The sequence below is a fragment of the Brassica napus genome, chromosome C4 (genome assembly GCF_020379485.1).
Source record: "Brassica napus cultivar Da-Ae chromosome C4, Da-Ae, whole genome shotgun sequence".
In the NCBI taxonomy this organism is placed as follows: Eukaryota; Viridiplantae; Streptophyta; class Magnoliopsida; order Brassicales; family Brassicaceae; genus Brassica; species Brassica napus.
Window position 1 is genome coordinate 51,783,776 of NC_063447.1, and position 17,543 is coordinate 51,801,318.

Here is a 17,543-nt window from a genome sequence, read left to right on the forward strand (position 1 = left end):
TGTCATAGATATATATGAACTCTGGTTTTTTTTAGAAAATGAACAGGCTGACAAAAAGAGTTAAGAGAGATCATTTTCTATAACTCCATGTATAGTTAACAAAAACATTTTCATTTCATCTTTCATTTTGTCTATTTCCTTACACACCGTCCCAATGCTTCTATTTCCTTGATAAAATTAATTCTAATTCATATATAAATTGAAAGTGGTTTTTATGACTTTAAAATAATTTTATTCGAGTGCATTAGATTCGGTTTTTGGCTTAATTGAAAGGCCCCTAATTTAAGCTGCATTGTCAACCGAAAAAAGGCGAAAAGAAATTGTTGTGCATCAAATTGAAGCTTGTAGTCCTAAGTTCACTCGAGAAAAGCAAAACCCAAAGCAACAAACTTTCAAAACCAATAAACTAATTAGATATTACCATTAATCCATCAAATTCTAGAAAGTAAGCAGAGAGTCAACACGTGAGAAAAAAAAAAGAAACCGTTATTTCTCAGGTATACTTGGAGATAATTATACAGACCTGAACTGCACATTAGAGATATTATAATCCTAGAAGCAAACCTTGATAACATGTTAAATCCATTTTAAACAAGTGCGACACAAGCTCTCTCAAGACATGCAAACGCACCAACTTCTCTGCCCAATAAATAAAATCAGTTATCAGTTATTTAGCTTTTACAAACAGATTAGTACTGAGAAGAAAGAGTTAACAAACCTGAGTGAGTGATGATGATCAAGTATCATGGGACTGATCTTTCTCGATGAAGTCCAACGCCTGATCCTTTGATATAACTTGCACAATACTCACTCTGTTCTTATGAAATACTCCATATATCTTATCCGCAACCTTCACAAGCTCGGGACGGAAAGTTGTGGTAATGAACTGCGTGCTTACACTGTCATCAGCTAAACCACGAATCATGTCTGATAAAATTGTTAGGTTAAGAAAATCATAATGCTACTGAGGGGAGTAAGAAAGTTTGCAGTAAAAAATTAGATGGAAAAAGGATACTGCCCACAGCAGTTCGATACTGAGGATCGAGTGCGGCATCAATCTCATCAAAAAGATAGAATGGTGCAGGATCGCATCTCTGGATGGCAAAGATTAATGCGAGAGCAACGACGGTCTTTTGGCCTCCCGACAATTGTTTCATTGACTGTGTCTCCCCTTGACCAGTAAACGACACCTAGCAAACAAAAAATGCCAAATATTATCATCTTGAAGACAAAGGGAGATATGTATGCACCGTTCTTTCTGTACCTTCACTTTTACGCCAAGGTATTTCTCAACCCTTCCCTCTGCATCAGCCTCACGACCTCCATCATCCTCATCATCTTCATCATCGTGATCGCGGTCCTGTATATGCACCCCAAAAATTCATGTCCACATAATTGTTTAGTTATAAAGATCACACAAACGTATGACAGAACAAATAACAGGAGTCAACAATTCAGAAACAAAAGATGGAGATGAAAGAGTGTTATCAAGGAAAGCAGAAACGTGCCTTTTTCTTCGTCATGACAAGGTGACCATGCCCACCTTGCACAAGCTTAGAGAATACCTCCCGGAAGTTGCGTGCAACCCCTTTGAAAGTACGTTCTATAGATTCATCTTTCCGCTGATCCAGAACTGTTATCAGTTCTTTAATTTTCTGCAAAATCATCAAACGTGTTTAGCCAAGCTCTACATTCTACAAATAATGAGTAATGAAATCTCCCACTATTTACCTCATCTCCTGCATCAAGCTCTGCTTGCCGTTTCTGAAGTTCTTCTCGTTGTTCTGTGAAATTTACATATTGATCAAGCGCTTTCTTGTTTACATGGCTGAATTGTTGCAGTTGTTCAGTGCATCGGTGTAGCATTTTCTGCAGCTCCTTGATATTTTTCCGTTTGTACCTATAAATACATGATAGCTTAAACATATGACAGAGCTCCTAGGAGAAAAACCAATAAAAAATAGGCTTGACTCAACGCAAACATACGTGTCAAAAGCGTCAGATGACAATGGACCCAATCCCCTAATTTTCTTTGTATACTCTTCTTGCTTCGCAAGGAGTGTGTTGCGAAGGCTGAATAGTTCCTCCAATTTTTTATTTGCATCTTGCACTGTCATCTCACAGTCATCTTGCAATGCCTGAGAGACCAAGAAACTTTGTCAGATACCTATAGGAAAAGCAATATACTCTTAATTTACAGAAGATATTATTACCTTTAACTTCGCTTTCTCATCTTTAAATTTCTTGACCTGCTTAGTCTTCTCATCAATGCTTCGACAGAGACCTAAAACCATGAAATGGTAGTGAGTCTACAAGTCCAAATAGTAATAGACAGCTCAAAACAATTTCAAGCAAATAGCAATGTAGATAAGAGAGCTTGGGGCTCACTTTCGAGCTCGTTTGTGATCTCTTCAACAAACAATCTTGCATCATCGAGTTCTTGTGTTTTTAAGCCAGCTGAACTAGGCAAACTATCATCCTCGATGGAAGCTATTGTAGCCTGTAACTCATTTATTCTCCTCTTTAAGTTGGTAGATAAGTTAGTCTCCAACTCTGCTTTCCTTGTCTCCCTCTATTTATAGTGAAACGTCCATGAATCGGACTTCGTAAATCACATAAATCATAAATTAACTCAAAAGAGAAAGCAAACATTCAAACTATTTTCTTACCTCAATGCGATCTGTCTTATATGCAATAAGTTTCTCCTTAAGATCCTTAATTTCGGGGTTTAGTCGTGACAATTGCTCCCTTTCCTCTGGGGTTAGATGATCCACAAGTTCTGTTCCCATTTCAGCTTCCTTCATGGCCATGCTAGATCTTAGTTGATCAATTTGTGTTCTAATATCATCTAGTGATTTCTCCTGAAAACAAGTGAAGAAATTTTAGTATGCATAGCATAGGAAATATATATTTAACACTGAAGACCGCTATAAAGACTAATTAAAATAAAGGAATGCATGAAAGAATGAAACCTTATTTTCAAGGGCTTTACGTATAGCTTGTTTCTGCCTATTCGCATTAGCTATCTCTTGCTTCAGTTGCTCCACCTGTAGTTTGCTATGCGTCCAGTCTGCTTCAAGCCTCTGCTGCTCAGTAACAAGCTGTGTGATCTGCTGATCTATCAGTGAGAGAAGTTAAGTAAAACGCTTTAAGTGAAGAACTGTTTGCATGGAAAATGAAAAGAAAAAACACACAACCCAACATACATCAATGAGCAATATGATATAGTACATCAGAGAGCGAAACTGCAATCAAAGTAAACCCAGAGTAAGTTTATGGAAAGGATATCTTGTAGCTGTCTTCTAACATCCTCCAACACCTTCTCCTTCGTATTTATAGACTTTGTATTTTGTATTATGGTATTCATGAATCTCAATTTTGACCGCCTGTGGTCATAAAATCCACCGGTCATGCCACCCTTTCTGCTAACCTGGTCACCTGTCATGGCCCACCAGAACGTTCAGGTACAACATACATGTCAAATGGGAAGTATAATATATAAAAATGCATTTTCAGTTCCAACCTTCCAGAGTTATGCAATCTAAGCCATCGTTCTTAGCAACTCTTGTTGCCACATTCAGATCACGACATACTACTGTTCTACCAAAAACCTACATAAGACACGTAAAGATATAATGAGATTACCCATGGAAAAAATAAACGCAAAAGTCAAATTGTTCCATCGAAGGTGCAAATAATATATAAGTGGGCCATCAGAGAGCAGAAAGGCACATAATTCAGCTCAAAGGTGGTACCTGGCCCAATGCTGGTGCAAATCTAGAATCGAACTTCAATCTTCTCAGTAGTGGTATTGCATCAGTACTTTGTGGATAATTTACGTGAGGAGCCTTAACTCGATTCAGAGGTATGAAGGTTACCCGTCCACCCTTTCGAGAATTCAGGTGTTTAATTATTTGGGTTGAAATATCATCGTTCTCAACTACCACGTGAAATAAGCTGCTTGTAGAGAATAACAGATGAAACAAATGAATGGGTCATAAGGTAAGAACTAAGAAGTAAAGCTCAAAAGTGAACAGTGTAAACATTCTAGCTGTGAGGTAAATATTAGGAAGTTTCCTGCCTACCTGTTTCCAGCAGTGACTTCAACTGCAGTGAAAAACTTTTCCTCGCAATCAACCAACTCAACAAGTGGGCCAAAAACTCCATTGATCTTATACTCAGAGCAAATCCGTTTAATAGAGCTCAGCCCTCGCCTAACATCCTGAGACAATGAATCAGCTGAGTCACCAGAAACGAAAACTGAAAATGGCAACTTACTATATACCAGAAGTAATATAAGGTCAACACATTACTGAAGGAGCTTGGATGGTTTAATGCATCAACTACTTTGAATATTAAATACGGTGAAGGAGCATGCATTATAGCAATAAAAATAGCACGCTCACTCACTCCTGGAGTGGCATGATCAAGGTTTTTCTTTGCCCTTTCAAGTTCCGTTTTCAACTTCTCAAGTTCAGAAGATAGTTCACTTTCTTCTCCCCATTTTTCCCTGTGTTAACAAATCTTATGTTATATTACCAAAAAATTGCCTACTGTACTTACAGGTATGGAAAAGACAGCAATACTTACTTTCTTTTTCTCTGTTCTTCATCTCTCTCCCTCTTTTTAATATTAAATTGTTCATGGGACTTAGAAATGTGAGATTCCAGTTCACCAATTTCAGCTTCGCATTTCTTGATGTGTCCATCACGCTCTGTCAAATCAGTATTGAGGCGAAAAATTTCATCCTGAAGTTTTTGCTCCTACAGAAGAAAAAGCATGTTATATCACCAATCGTATGAAACTGATGCCATGTACAAAGAATATAGAGTGATCCAAATGTCATGGATATATAGAAGATATGACAAATTTTCCATCTTCAAACGTAAAAAGACTGTAATCATATTAATTATAGTACGATTCATTTTTTCTATGTAATAAACTAAACTCACTTGATTCAGATTTAAGTCTAAAACACGCTTAAGATCCTCAATCTCCTTGCGGAGCCATTTGTCTCGTGCAGCCTTATTTGAAAACTGAGTTGAACGGCCTTGTTTCTGATAAAGAATACTAAGCTTTTTCTCCAGCTCCATGATTCTGTAAGGAAAAAAAACATAAACAGTAGTTGTCCATGTAAGAGGATTCATTATATATAAAAGGGAAAAAAAAATTTCCAATCTGCATCACCATATTTAACTCACACCTAAGCTTTACCCAACTGTAACTCAGTACCAACATACAACCCACCCATTTTAAGTAGGGACAAAGATAATTTCCGCTTGGAACTGACATAATATAGACTTACCTTTTTGTCGTCTGCTTCTCCTTGTCAACTTGACTTTCATACAAAGGATTAATCGCCTCTAGTTCCTTCAAAGAATCCTGCATTTCTCTTTCCACCATACTAAGTTGCTCAAGGGCATCATTCTGAAAGGCATAGTACTTCATTAGTGAACATTATCCATAAATATATAGAAAACCAACTTTAAATGCATACTGATGTACAGTTTCCTACTAAAGTATAGCTACAAATGTGAGTGAGTACCTTAGATTGGATATTTCCAGCCATCCGTTCCTTAAAGTCATTCTCATCAAGCTCCAGTTTTGTCTTCTTCTTTATAGCTTCAGTTCTTCGTGCTTCAACAGTTTCTTTCTCCTTGTTCAATGTCTGAAGCTCCTTTGTCAGTCCTTTCAGCGACTCATCTAAGCTTCTGGACTCGTCCTGGGCCTTCTCAACTCTATCATACATTTTTGTAGACTCTTCAGATGCCTTAGTTCTTGCAACTTCTACCTGGATCATGACATAAAATTCCCAGATGTTGAAATGGTTAAGCCCAGTGATGAGTGAAGTGATAAAATCATAAAACGACACTTGCTCACTGAAGAGCATAGAAAGCTTTGGAGTCTGGACGAGCACAGCAAGTCATTAAAAGTATACTAGCACCCGCAACAGAAAGACAAGTAATAGTTCACTGGACAAAATTAGTAAGACCACACTGAAAACATATCCCTAATGTTATTAGCTGACCTGTTCCAGTTTCTCCCTAGTTTCGTGAAGCTCTTTGTCGTAAATGGTGTATTCCAGTGATTTTCTCTGCTTATCAAGTTGTTGGTATTTTCTGAGTTCTTCTTTCTCTTCGTCCAATTCCCTTAGTCTTTCATCCAGGTATTGCACAACTTGGATTATCTGCTTCCGTTTATTCCCTGGGAGACACGTCAAGTGTTAGATTTTTGATGAAATTAAAGAGTTTCCACTACTACTGCCGACTGATAACTTGCCTGTATCCTGCATGATCTTTAAGCTCTCACGGCGCCTCTCCTCATAAACACGGGTACCACCAATCTCTTTTAGCAGATCCAGCCGTTCTGGGTCTTTCATCAGTGTCAATGAGGCTATCTACAAACGTACCAAAAAAAACACATGTAAGCTATGGTAGTCCACATAATCTTCTCAAATCTAACAACATTATCTTTTACAGGAGCTTACCTTTCCTTGTTGAACAACATAGTACGGATTAGAACGAGAAAACCCAGCACTCTCAAGTAAATTCATAACTTCATTTTTTCTGCAAGTTTTGTCATATAAGTTTTTTCTCATCCACTAAATAGGAGAATGGAAAAGAGGGTGAAAACTTAAAAAGTAAGTACGCACGTAATGTGTTTCCCGTCCAGGAAATACTCATCCTTCTTCAGACCAATAGTTCGGCGCAAGCGAATTTCTTCCTTATCAACCTAGTGGAAAAACATAAGCCACAGATCAGAAAACAAATCAAATGTACCATTTTTATAATACTATGCATCAAGGGAAAAGAGGATATGCTGATATACCCAAGTACGTTTTGATACAACAAAATTTATAATATATAAATCATAACAAGAGATCAGTTATGACTTAAGAAAAACACATCCCCTATAAATAGCCAAGAAAATGATTGACAGTTTTACAAAAACCTAAATGGGACTTCGATTTATGTGAATGACGAGACCACATAAAATGAACCTATATATACACAAGCTTAGTTACTAACACAGTTTTCCAACCTTGAGTTGACAGAATATTAGCAGAAAACAACGGGTGCAAGTAGTAGGGGAAAGGAGTTATTACCGGGATGCGGTTGTCGGAGTTATCAAAGACGATCTCCACGAACGCAGAAGCAACCTGATGACCAGCACCTTCCTGCCCAACAACAAAAGGCTCAGAGTTAGAAAAATAATCAGGATAGCATGAGATCCACTTAACAGAGGTAACTTCGAAGCCAGCAGCAAACAAGAGAGCATACATGGAGTAGTGCGTGCCTATCTTCATTCCGCAGATTTTGGAAGATGTCACTCAACACGAAACGAATTGCTGCATTTAAAACCAATAATAGGTCACTGATAACTGAAAACTATAGAAAAAAAGTGTTCAAAAAGGAGGACGAGGATGAATCTTACCATGGAAGAAGTTGCTTTTCCCAGAACCATTTGCCCCAACTGCAATTAAAAAAAAAAAAAAAGAATCAGTTTCAGCAACAAGCTTATTATACTTCAACGAAGGTTTAAGCCTATCTAATTGCATCCACTAAACAAAACGACCGTAGATCCAGAGACTAGTGAGAAGTAAGATAAACGAAATTGAACAATAGAATCAAATTTGAAACCGAGAGATCCGTCAATTATACCAACGCAGTTAACTTTGGGGCTGAAAATCTCAGTAGCGACTTGCTCTTTGTAACTCTTGAATCCTTCGATTATAACCTTCGCGAACCCAAATCCGAAACACCCGAGAAGAAATTAGTTAAGTGTATACTAGACGAAGAGCAAATTCAAGTGAACTTAGAGAGAGGAAGAGAATAAGCGCACCAGCTTAATATACATAGCGATAAGGTCACCAGCTACTCCCACCTGTTGGAATTAGAGCAAACCCCACAAGAGATTAGTATTATGTCAAGCGATGGATGAAACTCGAAACCCTAATTTCGCAAGAGTAGGAAAGTTGAATTATACAACAAAGGGGGAGGGGGTTTATTTTTTTAGTCGAGTAAATCGAAGCAAGAGGAAGGAAGAGTACTTACCGATTCAGTTTGTTCAGAGAGAGATGACGATTGTGAAAAGCTCGAGGAGTTGAAGAAACGCCACAAATAAAATTGGAGGCAAAGTCGATGAAAAATGACCGGGAAAATATTAATCAGCCAAAAAAATTAGGTTTCTCCAAGATGCATAATTTTGTTTGTTGGATCTTACGGAGCAAAACAACATATTTAATTCATTAACTAGAACTCAATCCGCGCAACCGCGCACATGTTTGTTTCCATTTTAATTTATATAAAATATTTTGCTTACAATTCTAAATTGGTATATATTATAATATATATAATGTGTGTCTATCAATTTTTTAAAACATAATAATTTAACTATATATGTTTTTTTATTGAATAGGTTATTTTAAACTTTCACATACGTCAGTTTTTTATTATGTTTTTGAATTGTTATTTCATTATTGAACTCGTAATTTTATATAAATATTGTTTTATTGTTACCCCGAAAGATATTGTAATATTTTACAAATTTAAAAGTTTTATAATATAATTTTTACCTTCATATATTATCGAGTATACTTGTTCTCCATCAAATAGATTGTTTCAAAATTCACTTGTGTTTGTTTGTTCTTATATATTTTTTTGTTTGATGGATTAGTATTTCATTTTTGAATAAAAAATAGAAATATAATTTGGAAAATATTAAAATATTATTATCTCCAAATATAATCAAACTTTTCACAAAATAAGAAACTTAGCAAAAACTAAACTTAAAGCTTCATGTATAGATTTTATAAAGAATATAATTATTCATTTAATTATATTTTTTAAATGAATTATCTGATTTTAAAAGTTAAGATTGTAAAGAGTTAAATATTATACATATGGGTCAAGTAGTCTTTAAAATAAAAATCTAACGGGTCAAGTATTCTTTAAATTCAATTACTCAAAGCCCAAAGTGAGATTAATGTTTTGTAAGCCCAAAATGATCAGTTAACAGATTTTTATCCGGGAAAAAAACGTGTCTGTCTACCTAACAATTTTCTTTGGTTTATGTCTTCTCTTTAACCTAGACACGATCCTAACTACGATCCTCGAGCTATTTGATCGACTAAATCCGTCTCTCAGACACCATCCTCTCTTGACTCCCGACCAAGATCAAGTAAGCATGTCTATTTATAAAGGTTTTAGTTTCGGTTATTTTAGTTCACCTCTGTTTATTTTTTCAATTGATTTAATCTATCAAATATGTGTAGACGGAGATCGGTATTGTTTCGAAGGAGATATGAAAACCTCAGCGGAAGAATATATGGAGCTCTGATGGAGCTCTGCCTTAATATAATTTAATATGCAATTCCGATCAGTACTTGAAAACAGAGGTGAATTATTTTCTTTTTGAAACTCCTATTGCTTTATAATATGAATAAATAAAATCAGTTTCTATTACCCCTGTAAATTCTCTTTCAATTCGTTTTTTTTCCTGTGATCTGATGAGTTTAGAATCAAATCGTATATATTAAACACTTGCTGAAACTCTGGTCACATGAATTTGAACAATTCTCGATTGAGCTTGACTATTAATACACAGGTTACATGGAAACTGATATCAATGACAAAGGAACTTAATCATAGGTGTTTTTATCAACGTCTGACAAAGAAACCAGACTCAATGACAAAGGAACTTAACCATAGGACAATATTATGTTCATATTTTTAGTTTTGTGTTAGTTAGTGCCAAAGAACATGACGTTTGACAGTTACTGATAGTTTGATGGACAACTAAATGCTCTTTTATTTGCTCGCATGAAAGTTTAATCTGATGGATACCTGAAGAAATGGTAATGGAGCTTACCACAACCAAAAATCATTAAAGACGCCTAACTCCATTCACTATAAGTGCAGGTAAAGTATAAAAATTGACTTATTGAGAGTGTTATGGTTTCTTAAGCTCTGTTTTTGTAATCTCTGCAGAGAATCAGCTTGAAGATAACTGATATGGAAGATCTTTGCAGAGGAGCTGTTGAATGATCATGAGATCAAGAAACAGAGCTCGTACATGGGTTAGGCGTCTCAAACAGTAAACGTAAGTTCTGTATCATCTATAAATTAGTTACAAAGTTCAATGATTGACTTCAAAATTTATTCTCTATGCACACCCACCGTTTGACCATACTTAATTCATGGAAACAGCAGGTGAACTATACAAATTGTTTTTCCAGACTTTTATTGATTAATAATTAAGACAATATAGATTAACTACTAAGATTAAGTACTTAAAGTAGATTAAATATTGATTAATTACTAAGACAATATTTCTTTGTTTCAGGAATGATATTGATAACAATGAATTGTAGAAAAGACTCCATCATAACTCAGCCACTTGACTCTCACTACTCGATAAGTCAGGTTAGCTTTTTAGAACCATTTATCATATGAATAGTATATCTAAGTGTTTTGGTTAGATAAGAAGGGAACCAGCCGTTAGATTAGAACCATCTACATTTTCCTAGTATATCTAAGTGGTTTGGTTAGATAAGAAGTGATGTACAACAGATTCATTGGTTTATTGTTTTGTTGCTGTGAGTTGATTGAAGTTTTCATATGTTGATTTTCTTGTTTTTATTTCTTTGCTATAGTTTTAACATCTAGAAAATGTAGAGAAAAATGATAAGCTATATCAAAAACAATACAAATCCGTAAATAAGTTGAAAACAGCTTAAAGAAACTCAAGTACGATAAAGAACTTCCTCCTCTCTTCTCATCCTTAGCATAAATCTGAAAAACACATCACGTTTCAAAGATATTTTTAAATTATGATCTTAACATATAGTAATAAACAGTAAATGATGGAGAGCTTAAATAAATACCTCATCATGACTCCTTGGCTTATAGATTATTGAAAACCTCTTTGAAAACAACATTGACAGTCTTGTGCTGAGGTTTTCCATCTTTGTCCACAATAAGAATTTTCAACCATTTCTTCGACGTGACCCTAGAAATAGCTACGTAGAGCTGTCCGTGTGAAAACACAGGTCTAGGTAGGAAGAGTCCAACTTCTGAAAGAGACTGCCCTTGAGTTTTGTTTATTGTTATAGCAAAAGCAACAGCTAAAGGCAATTGCCTTCGATGCATTTTGAAAGGCAGTCTCGTATCAGATGGTGTTATCAATAATCTAGGAATATAGACTGTCTTCCCAACATTAGATCCAGTGATAATCTTAGCGGCAACCATAAATTCCATCAGCTGAGTAATCTGTAGCCTTGTTCCGTTCATTAACCCTTCTTGAGGATCAACATTTCTGAGAACCATAACTGGGCAACCAACTTTCAGACGAAGTCTATGATTCGGCAATCCAGACACTTTAATATTGTTTAGAAAATCTGAGTCAAGTGCTTCATCATTCACCGCTTTTGTATCAGTAGGATCAATACTATCAGCACTGAGATAAATCATTTCCTCACCTAAAAAAATATCAAAACATAGGATTTAGTTAATGTATATAAGAAACAATATATTTAGGATCTAAAATCAATCACGATAAAAGTGAAAATAAAAAAATTACCATCCAGCTTATCCAACATGTAATCATTGATCATGTTAACATCCTCATTGGTTGGACACAAAATAGCTCTCTCTTGGAAAAATTTAGCTTCTTTGTTTCCTTTTAATGAAGAAGGATCTTCGTACACTGCTTTGCTAATGGCCTCTATTGGTTCATCAGAATCAGTAATCAAAAATTCGGAGGGGGTCTCGATCTCAGCTATTCCATCGTTAGGCTCTCCAAGTGTACCATCACCAACCTTTAAGATCCACTCAGAGAATTCCTTTAGATCCGTCAACTCTTCAGCTGAAAAACCACCAGATGATAATCGCATGTTCTTAGTTAATTTCAAGACTTTACAATGCTCCCATAGATACGAAGAATTCATTGAAGCCATAACGATTGCAGCTCTACTACCTCCATTTATAACTGGGAGCACTTGTCTGAAATCGCCTCCGAAAACTACAACCTTTCCACCAAAAGGCTTGTCGCTCTGCTTCCCAATAATATCAGATAAGCTTCTATCTAGTGCCTCAAAACAATACCTACTCATCATGGGGGCTTCATCCCATATAATCAGTGATGCCTTTTTCACCAAATTGGCTTGATCGGATCCATGAGCCATAGTACACGAAGAAAACTCATCTGGATTAAGTGGTATCCCAAACCTTGAATGAGCAGTCCTACCACCTTGTAACAACAAAGAAGCAATGCCACTCGATGCAACATTAAGAGCAATATCTCCTCGCGATCTAATGGCTGCAGATAGTAATTTCCAGAGAAAAGTTTTCCCAGTGCCACCAAATCCAGACACAAAAAACATTCCACCTCTTTCCTTGTTAACAACATCTAGGATTTCATCATATATTTTTCTTTGCTCTGTAGTCATCTTTGGAATATCTCTATCCAGAGTTTCTAACAATGCCTCACGATCATAGCTTCTCTCATATAATATCAACACATTTGAATCCTTACTATGTGTCTTTGCTAGCTGTGGCATAGAAGGATATTTTGCCAAAGAAGTCCCACAACGCTTCAGAAGCTTTTCAATCTCCAGCAAAGCGAATTTCTTTTTCTCATCGTCACTTAACAATAGTCCTACAAAAGAAATTAAACTATTTAAAAAAAGACACGATGGAGTATGTAACATTTTGCTAGAACATCAAATTCAAAACGAAAATAGTAAAATAATACCACCTGGCCTATTGAAAGTTTTACGCCTGTGATGCTCAATATCATCTGAAAGACATTCCCAAGTCTTCTCCCAAACGTCCTCTGGCCCAGATGCTTTCATAGCTTCTCCTTAGAATATCATCAATGTACTCTTGATCATCATCTAACAATCCTCGAGCATAACATGCATCTTTGTAGGTTGGATAAACAACACCTTCAAATGTTTTGATGTCATCGTAACTCGTAGGACCTCTCACATAGTTCAACAACACACGGAGATAATAAGCATGTTCTTGATTACGTGGAGCATAGTTGATTCGGCCAACACTGAATCCCCTTTTCCGTCTTATGAACTTCTTCTGGCTCTTGGAATATGTAAAGAAGTTAGGAATCTGAGCATAGGTTAGAGTTTTAGCTAGATCATCAACTTTACACAACTCAAACCATGCTAAGAACATTGTATTCTCAATGAGTTTACGACTGATCACTGCTTCCAGCTTGTCTTTTTTTTTGAAAATAACCGTTTGTTTGCCTGGAAGATGGAAATTAAGCTTCTCAACTGCGGTTGACCTGAAATGAATGGGGAACTTAAAAATTCTCCATGATCCTTCAGACGCAAAAACATATCTACAATACCAATCAAAAACAGATTTTATTAGTTTTTTATATCATGTTCTGATATTTTAAAATATAAATTGTATATAAAGATTTTGAAAAACAATACCTGCAATCAAAGAACTCTTTGAATTCATTCCTTTTGATTTGGTCCACTTCTCCTTCTGGAATACCAAGCGCCTCTGCAACCATGTGATCTGGTGGTTCCACAGCTACTGTCACACGATCACTTCCTTTATTAATGTACTTAAATAAGTACTTTATAGAACCATCCTGGTTGCACCACTCTACATTAATATGAGCTCGATAACGTAGAGATAGTTTCTTGTTATAAGGAATAACAAATCTGTTGTCACATTTCACTCCATTCTTCTCTACATAACGATATGTATCTTCTCTTCTATGGTAAATCGGAAATCCTTCTTTACTCACTGTTGTCTTATCAGCAAATGATTTCGGGTAAAGCTTAGAACATTTCCCATTTTCCATGCAAGGAGATTTCATATTAGCAGCCCCACATGGTCCATGAATCATCATATCCTTGACAATATCGTACAGCTCTGGTTCTTGAGACTTATCTGGAATCTCAGCTGAAATGATCTTGTCAATATCATCTGTAGTGGGAAACTTGGCCGTAGGATGCATAAATAAGAGAATGTGAGCATGTGGTAGACCACGCTTATGAAATTCAATCGTGTACATAGCTGCAACGATCAGACAACAAACACTGGTTTAGTATATAGTTGAAAATATAAAAGCATATGATCAAGAAAGCTGAATATTTAACTCACATGATACAGTTTTGCCAAGGATATTCTTCTTAGTTAAATCATCCATCAATGAATCCAGTTTCATTTTGAACATCCTGCAAATGATGTCTGATCTGTCCTCTGCCTTTGACTTGCGGTTGGTAAGATGTCTTGTGATCTCTGGCCATTTAGGATTGCATGTAAAAGTGATGAAAAGATTTGGAAAACCAAAATGCTTACATATAGTCATTGCATCCAGATAAAGGTTTTTCATATATCTAGGACCACCAGTGAACGTAGCTGGTAAGACAAACGAAGATCCTTGCTCGGCCATATCAATCCTGCCCGCATTTTCTGACTGCTTGATAGAGTCATAACTATCAGAACGCAAAGTCGTCTGGTGAGTCCTCAGATAGCGTAGGCGATTGGATTCTATAGTTGTGTAGGCATCCACAACAAACTGCTGAAACAACCTTCCTGAATTTAGGATAGTATGAGCCTCATTCTTGCGTTCATGCAAACGAAAAGCAAAGAACTGCCTCATGCTGATATTTTCCTTTTTCAGTTTTTCAGTAGCTTTAGTAACACCTTTCTTTATCCCAAGTCTGAAACCATCCTCTCCATGTACAAATAAAAGAGGATACTAAAGTGCAAGATATGAAGCATGTATTTCATCGATCCTTAGCAACTTCCCTGATTTCTGTTGAAGAACAATATCTCTTTTATCCATGTCCAGATTGAAATCTCAAGGAATCAGTGCAGCAACTTCTGATGCTGTAGGTTTGTCATATGTTCTTCCATCCTTTACTCTATCACTGACTATCCTCATATGAAAAGAGTCTCTAGGATTGATGGTGAAACGATCTTTTGTTGATCTGAACTGTTTAACGTAAGGGTTGGTCTCATTCAGCATCTTTATCAGAAGGTCGATGATCTCTTTCTTAAGTCCATCACTTTTTTTATAAGCTTTCGCTTGACCCCCTTTGCTGTTAAAAATAACACATACAACGGTTCAGATTAATAATTATAGTAAACAAATATAAAATTAGGGAGAGAAGCAGATTGAAATAATTACCTCAAAGCCTTTGTTCTATTTTCTGTTTCATTCCAGTGTCAACGATATAAAGCTGTCCGAACTTAGCATCATTTCCATTTGGTGGTTGTAAACTACCAATTAAATGGTATTTCTCACCTTGGAGTACCAACATGTTTGGCCCTTTTCCCTTTCGAACAGATCTATCAATTTTTAAACCAAGTGAAGTGAATGAGAAGACCATGTTGTAAGCTCTTGTGTTTCTCTGAAAATGTTTGCTTAATTTATCATCTCCAATCAGCAAATTCTTAAGAACTTCTGGTGGTTGTTTTAGTAATGGTAACTGCACTTGTCCTTGCATACAACATAGAGAAAACTTAGGATTGGGTGTTTTCAGACGCCTATTTAAGCGTTCACCAAACCACATAATAGCTCCACAGTAAGAACATGTGTAAGTTGCATCCCCTTCATCTATATAAGCTGTAGATGGTAATAAGAAAATAGTTAGTGATTATTTAAACAAATTCGATTTTAGTATCTTGCTGTTTATTACCATCTTCTTTTGGTACAGCCTTTTTAGTTGCCCTTTCTGTAGCACGAAATGTTTCTTCAAAAAGTGCTGCCAGAGATTTAACTCTGTTAGTGTTAACCATGGTATCTGGAGCTGTGTCAACGGTTAAGTCAACAACTTCGATTTCTGGTTCCGATTCCGAATCGGTGTTTTCTCGTGAACTACAGTAAAAGTCTGGTTGAAAATTTTCATCAAATATATCTACATTTAGATAAAACACAAAATGTTAATACAGATACAATATCACAAATTATTACAGCGTATATACATATACAAATTAAGCTAATATATAACCTTCAAAGTCAGATTCTGTTGCTACTGAATTCCCATTATCTTCACTTTCATCACCACTCATTTGCGAGGTGTGGACTGTATCACACGCCAATTCTTCATCAAGACGACTTATAAAACTTTTCTTATGGCTGTTGTGTGGTAAGCTAGATCGTGGTCTCTTTCTGATGCCAGATGTGTCTAGCACATTAATAGGATAAAAACGGAAGTTTTGTCACAATCATTATATATATGCGATTGATACTATATTCAGAACTAATATTTATACTTACATGGTAAAGATGTGATTTGACTTCTCTGTAAACTTCCGTGTGAAGCTTGGCCAGTCACACTGTCCACACCTACTGAAGAAAAACATATAGCCCTTTGGTTTAAGTCAAATGAACAGGGTCGCACAAAACACTAAAACAAACCATAAATATATTGAACCTTATTTTTAAAGCATTTGCTTATGTTTCTTGGTGTACATGGAGTCAATAGTTTCAATATATTTTAAAGCATTCAATATATGCGATTGATAGTATATTCAGTACTAATATTTATAGTTACATGCTAGTGATGTGATACAACTTCTCTGTAAACTTCCGTTTGAAGCTTGGCCAGTCCCACTGTACACACCTACTGAAGAAAAACATATAATGCTTGGTTTAAGTCAAATGAACAGGGTCACACAAAACATTATCATTAGAAGTAAATATATTGAACCTTACTTTTTAAGCATTTGCTTATGTTTCTTGGTGTACATGGAGTTTGTAATTTTTGTTGATTGCTAGGTGGAGCAGCATCAGTAGGGATGTATACAACATCCTGTAACAGTCTCTTAAAAACATAAGACAAAGGGACATCCTGACTTCTGATAGATTTTCTGTTCTGATTTCTGTCGACTTGTTCAAAATTCACACTGTTTTGTTTTCTCTGAAGCCTTTTATTCTCTGTTTGTTGTGTTGAATCCTTCCTTTGATTAGGCGGATCACTATGTTTTCTTTTCATTGTGCCTGCAAACTACGTTTGTTGACATTCACAAATTATACAAAACACAAATCAATGGTTACATAGTTTAGTTCTAAAATTGCACCTGAGTTATTTTTGAAGTCTCGCTCAATATGATATGGAAGAGCAAAGACGATGAATCAGAGTTTGGAAGTGAAAATTGATAATTTTTAGTTCCTATAATGTAGCAATATTGTGATATTAGCCATATATCTTAGTTCCTAAAATGTAGCAAGTGTGTTAAAATAAACTATAAGAATCTCCTAATTATTTTCGACATATGTTTTTAGATATGAAAATGTACTAATATTCTTTAAGGATCACAAAAATACTCAAATTTAATACACAGTGTACTATAGTAAACTTATTTTGCTTTCAATATTTTATTAGTCGAAAATATTGTGTTTATGAATATATTTTATATTTTAGCTTTGTTTCAGAGATCATAATATTTTGGCAATGTATGGTGGCTCTGGGAACTTGGACAAAAAAGGGCCGGACTCTAATACACGTCTTTGCCAAGTAAGTTTGAAACATATACAAAATTTAGAGAGTAAATCTT

The 17,543-nt window shown here is 35.7% G+C and overlaps 2 protein-coding genes across 2 annotated transcripts; both read right to left on the reverse strand.

The window, feature by feature from the left end:
* Positions 1-402: 402 nt before the first annotated feature.
* Positions 403-8,213, reverse strand: LOC106445451 (structural maintenance of chromosomes protein 3). Its single transcript, XM_013887013.3, has 30 exons — positions 8,055-8,213; positions 7,843-7,884; positions 7,662-7,737; positions 7,435-7,473; positions 7,281-7,348; positions 7,106-7,177; positions 6,653-6,732; positions 6,488-6,566; positions 6,280-6,397; positions 6,029-6,204; positions 5,546-5,791; positions 5,306-5,427; positions 4,953-5,097; positions 4,591-4,763; positions 4,411-4,510; positions 4,086-4,222; positions 3,756-3,957; positions 3,524-3,611; positions 3,289-3,438; positions 2,973-3,124; positions 2,670-2,861; positions 2,389-2,572; positions 2,214-2,284; positions 1,987-2,138; positions 1,732-1,900; positions 1,509-1,655; positions 1,265-1,360; positions 1,016-1,190; positions 719-927; positions 403-639 (listed from the first exon to the last, which is right to left on the reverse strand). The coding sequence occupies exons 2-29, from the start codon at positions 7,855-7,857 to the stop codon at positions 737-739; spliced, it is 3,615 nt and encodes a 1,204-aa protein (XP_013742467.1). The 5' UTR covers positions 7,858-7,884; positions 8,055-8,213; the 3' UTR covers positions 403-639; positions 719-736.
* A 3,272-nt stretch (positions 8,214-11,485) lies between these two features.
* On the reverse strand, positions 11,486-14,640 carry LOC106447971. Its single transcript, XM_022701995.2, has 5 exons — positions 14,139-14,640; positions 13,457-14,051; positions 12,947-13,359; positions 12,757-12,861; positions 11,486-12,657 (listed from the first exon to the last, which is right to left on the reverse strand). Exons 1-5 carry the CDS (start codon positions 14,638-14,640, stop codon positions 11,534-11,536), a joined length of 2,739 nt encoding a protein of 912 aa, XP_022557716.2. The 3' UTR covers positions 11,486-11,533.
* Positions 14,641-17,543: the final 2,903 nt, after the last annotated feature.

What these genes read in the sequence shown, in the direction of transcription:
- LOC106447971 (XM_022701995.2), bottom strand. Translation starts at nt 14,640, where the DNA reads ATGAGGCAGTTCTTTGCTTTTCGTTTGCATGAACGCAAGAATGAGGCT. An exon ending in CCTTGGCAAAACTGTATCAT is followed by an intron (nt 14,052 to 14,138) that starts GTGAGTTAAATA and finishes TGATCGTTGCAG; the next exon opens with CTATGTACACGATTGAATTT. An exon ending in TGACATCAAAACATTTGAAG is followed by an intron (nt 12,862 to 12,946) that starts GTGTTGTTTATC and finishes TGATATTCTAAG; the next exon opens with GAGAAGCTATGAAAGCATCT.
- LOC106445451 (XM_013887013.3), bottom strand. An exon ending in GATCACAAACGAGCTCGAAA is followed by an intron (nt 2,285 to 2,388) that starts GTGAGCCCCAAG and finishes TCATGGTTTTAG; the next exon opens with GTCTCTGTCGAAGCATTGAT. An exon ending in TTGTCATGACGAAGAAAAAG is followed by an intron (nt 1,361 to 1,508) that starts GCACGTTTCTGC and finishes GTGCATATACAG; the next exon opens with GACCGCGATCACGATGATGA.